The sequence below is a fragment of the Nilaparvata lugens genome, chromosome 14 (assembly GCF_014356525.2).
Source record: "Nilaparvata lugens isolate BPH chromosome 14, ASM1435652v1, whole genome shotgun sequence".
NCBI classification, from domain to species: domain Eukaryota; kingdom Metazoa; phylum Arthropoda; class Insecta; order Hemiptera; family Delphacidae; genus Nilaparvata; species Nilaparvata lugens.
In genome coordinates this window covers 1-4,436 of record NC_052517.1, presented here as the reverse complement: position 1 = coordinate 4,436, position 4,436 = coordinate 1, and the positions used below count along the sequence as shown (strand labels likewise).

Here is a 4,436-nt window from a genome sequence, read left to right as displayed (position 1 = left end):
AGCTGCCCAGCAACTTGGTATCACCATCATGCCCGCACGCATTCAGATTATGGTATCTCTGAACAAGCGACCGCTGTAAAAGTACCACTCATTTGACACTGCTATCTCGACCGCAGTTAACACCTTTCTCCAAACTGAAGCCCTTGTCTTAGAGCAAATAGCTGGTGACCCACCCGCTTTTCCAATCAGCAGTGAGCTCAAAACCTCACTTTCACATTTGGATCTCGCTGACCCTGTTTTGACCAACCCAATAGGATAGACCTCTTGATCGGAGCTGACATTTATCCTAATGTATTTGTTTCTTCGCCAATGCTATTATACCAGGAATCCCGCTGCCTTCGCCACTATATTTGGCTATGTTCTGAGTGGAAAGCTAAATATGAGGACTCGCCTGCTCCGCTTCATCATGCAACTTATCTGCACCATGTTTGCCCGCGAAGAACCGCTTGCTGAGGTCATGAACAAGTTTTGGGAGACTGAAGATGTCCAAATAAATGCGAAACTCTTATCACCTGAAGATGAACTCTGTGAACAGCTCTATGAGTCCACTACCTACCGCAATGATGGCAGATATGTAGTCGCACTCCCCTTCAAGCCTAGCGCGCCTGTTCTTGTTTCAAACCGCAAGCAAGCTTATCGAAGTCACCTTGGATTATTAAAACGCTTGGAAAATTCTTCGGAACTAAAGAAGAAATACGACAACTTCATGACAGAATATCATGAGCTTAGCCATTTGGAACTTGCCAAATCCACTTCTGACTATGTGATTCCACACCATGCAGTTTTTAAAAATAAGGACCCCACTCAGAAAATCAGGGTGGTGTTTAATGCTTCCAGCAAGGATACCAATGGGCATTCACTAAATGAGAATTTGTTACCAGGGCCAAAACTGCAGTCCAATATTATTCAAGTATTGACCAAATTCCGCACTTACAAGTACATTGTCCTTTCTGATTGCAAGCAGATGTATCGCCAGATTTTGTTAAGGCCTGAAGACTGCCGTCACCAACATGTTTTTTTGGAAACCTAATTATCATGAACCTGCAAAAGAATTTGAACTTAAAACCGTAACCTATGGGCTTACTTCCAGTGCTTATTTAGCACAACGCACATTGCAACAACTTGTCAAGGATGAAGGAGAAGCATTCCCTCTGGCAAGTTAAGTTTTAACAAGTCAAACTTATGTTGATGACCTGCTGGGAGGAAGTAACAATTTTTCTGAAGCACAAACGCTTATTTCTGAACTGATTGAGTTATTGTCGCTTGGCTCCTTTGAACTTCGGAAATGGAACTCTAATATTCCTGAATTGATCGCTAACTTGCCTGCAGAATTTTTGGAAAATCAAGATTGTATGTTTGATGACAACGCTACTGCAAAAGTTCTTGGAATTTCTACAGCCCGCTCGCGGACAACTTTCGCTATTTCATTTCTCTTTTAATGGGCAAATCACTAAAAGAACCGTTCTATCATCACGCTCGAGTCTACGACCCCCTTGGGTGGCTCACTCCTCTCATAATGCTGTTCAAGCTATTCATGCGCACGCTGTGGTCTCAGCAATTAGCTTGGACACTGAGGTTCCAGCTCACTTCGAGCTCATTGGGAGCTGATTACCGCTGAAATTTCCCGTTTGGACAATGTTGTAATCCCGCGTTTACTTGCCTGTAACCGCTCTACTACCCGGCTGCTTGGATTCGCCGATGCCTCCAAAAGGGGTTTGCTGCTTGTATATATATTCATGAAGAGACTGAAAATAGATATGTTAACTGCCGTCTCATAGCCGCCAAAAGTCATGTCGCCCCGCTGAAAATTATGACAATTCCACGCCTGGAATTGATGGTTGTTTGCTGCTTGCTCGTTTACTATCCGCCATCTTACCTACGCTGTCCGAATATGATTTACAAGAAATTCGACTCTACACCCAATTCCAAGACTGCTTGGATTGGATCAACACACCCACATACAAATTGCAGATTTTTTTGCCAACAGAGTACAGCAATTACTCAGTTAACAAAACTTGAGTCATGGCATCACGTTACTCTTCTGCTAACAACTGTGCAGATATTGCTTCGAGAGGCTTGACTCCCGCTGAAATCGTCTCCTGCCATGATGGTGGCACACTACCAATGCGTTTCGTTGTCTCGCCACTGACTTTCCCATGTCCAATCATCTTGTTTCCACATTGTACCTGAGATGAAAACTAACCCGCTGTACATTCTCGCTACTGTTGAAGAACCAATTGAGAATCGTTTGTATACCGCTATAGAAGTGTATCCAAATTTGGAAAGCTATGTCGTATTTTTGTCTACATACTAAGATTTGTCAACCGCATCAACCAGCCCGTTATGAATATCGCTGCAAAATAGTCAAACAGATTGAAACCTGTGAAACGCCTGCCTCAATTGACACCACCGCCTGTGAAGCTGAAATAGCTAGAAAACTCATTGTTCATGTTGTTCAACGGATAAATTTCAGAAGGAAATAACAGAGTTGAAAGCTGGAAAATGTCCTAAGCATCTACTAACGTTGCAACCGTACATTGATGATTACGATTGATACGCTTATCTGGTCGTCTTGAGCACGCTCCGATTTCTAGTGAAGCTAGAAATCCATTATTGCTGCCGAAAAATGAGCATGTACCCTCACTCATCATTCGACACATACATCTTCAAAATTGTCATGCTGGTCCCCGCACCACACAAGCAGCTGTTTGCCAACAGTATTGGATAATCTCTGCCCGCAATAAAGTTCACCGCATCATTTGAAACCTTCTACAAGTTACCGCACACACCGCATGAAGACCGCCTCGCTCACATCCGTGAGGATTGTTATTGTCTACACCGCTGCTACTGTCTACACTGCTGTTTCTGTCTACACCGCTGCTCCTAGCTACACCACTGTTCCTGTCTGCGCCACCTTTCTGGTCATTTGTGCAACGCTCTCACTGTGTATTGTCACCGACCGCTGGAGATTGTTTCCACCGCTCTGAAAAAAACTGTTCGTTTTGAGGGGGGGGTATGTTACCGCCAATATAACTTCGGCAGTTTCCCTCTTATATCTGTCGGTAATTGGCTGTGTGTTTTGAATCAACCGCGCTCACCCATGCCATCTAACATGCCACTGCCATCAGCCGCAATGATATCGCCAAGCCCATTGTAGATGGCACTGCTCTCTCTCTCTCGGCTTGTCCCACTCCCCACTACTACTTCGCCGTTTCCGCTTTGTCAAGATGGCTTGTTCTAAAAACGTGCACTAACGCTACCAATTTTTCCTCCCTTTGAAAGAACTTATAAATGTACGACCTCTTCGCTGCGACATGGGCCATGTTTCCCCCCAGCCAGTGCAAGAGATTTCTTATTACAATAACGTGCTACCGCCTACCCGAACGAGAAAACCGCTGTTACAGTCCACTGCGAACCCGCCATCCTTGTACGAGAAGCTTCTTAAAGGTAACGACTTTATTTTGAGCTACTAAGTAACGTGATTTGAAGCCCATTACGTTGGCTCTAACATATTTGATTCAATTTATGGCTAATTTCCTTAAAGACGACTGTCAATTTTGTGAGACAGTCTTAAGTGCTTTGATTAGGTCATCAAAACTTCTGGAATTATTGTAGAATTTTTCTTTTTTTGAGATTCTGAATAGATATTGGAAACCAACAAATGAATCGCCTAATGCCAAGAATCTCAAAGTTAGAGCCAATCGTTCTTGTGGAGTTATTGCTTCCCTCATGATGATATCATTTTTTTGTTTAGATAACTAGTTGAATTAGATTCAGTACCGTATATTAACAACATAATGTTTTGACAACCTAAGAAAGATTGAATTGTCAATATTATGCAAGCAATGTAGCAATTTATTTCCTTACTTCAACCTACAATCGTTCAACCCACCAACATCGTTTTGTCAAGTTTATTTTTAATTTTATTATATAAGTCATTGAATAAAATGATACTGCTGCAATTTGTGATAACTATCTCATGATGGAATGACGCCATTGTTCATGTGTCATGTTGTGGAAAATCTACATCTACCATGTCTTCGTTTGTCTGCAAATCAGATAGCTTTTTGAACGCTGAGGCATACGTGGATCGCGTCCACAAGGACGTACAGTGAATTTTAGGCATATGTACTACAATTGTTTTTCGCGCGACTTCTGTACGACTGTGTACAAAGCTGCGTACACATACTCGCGCTTCAGACCAGCACCGAGCACGCTCCTCCCTCGTACCGGCCTCGTACGGCCCTCGTACGGTCCTCGTACGGCCCTCGTACCACCATCGCACAGCAATCGCTCCGCCTCCGCTCTCTACTCGCACCGATCATGAACGTTACGCAATGGTTCGATAGAGGTTCGAAGGATGATCGCTCCGCTCTTTTCTCATTGTTGATTTCAAACCGACAGCATTCCGTGGCTAACAAGATGTCAACCGGTAC

The 4,436-nt window shown here is 43.5% G+C and overlaps 1 protein-coding gene across 1 annotated transcript; it reads left to right on the top strand.

Moving 5' to 3' along the window:
• The first annotated feature begins 424 nt into the window (after window positions 1-424).
• Window positions 425-1,030, top strand: LOC120354247. The gene has a single exon (XM_039441121.1). It carries the CDS (start codon window positions 425-427, stop codon window positions 1,028-1,030), a length of 606 nt encoding a protein of 201 aa, XP_039297055.1.
• Window positions 1,031-4,436: the final 3,406 nt, after the last annotated feature.

Bases quoted from the DNA above. Each gene is read 5' to 3' on its own strand.
- LOC120354247 (XM_039441121.1), top strand. From the start codon at position 425: ATGTTTGCCCGCGAAGAACCGCTTGCTGAGGTCATGAACAAGTTTTGG.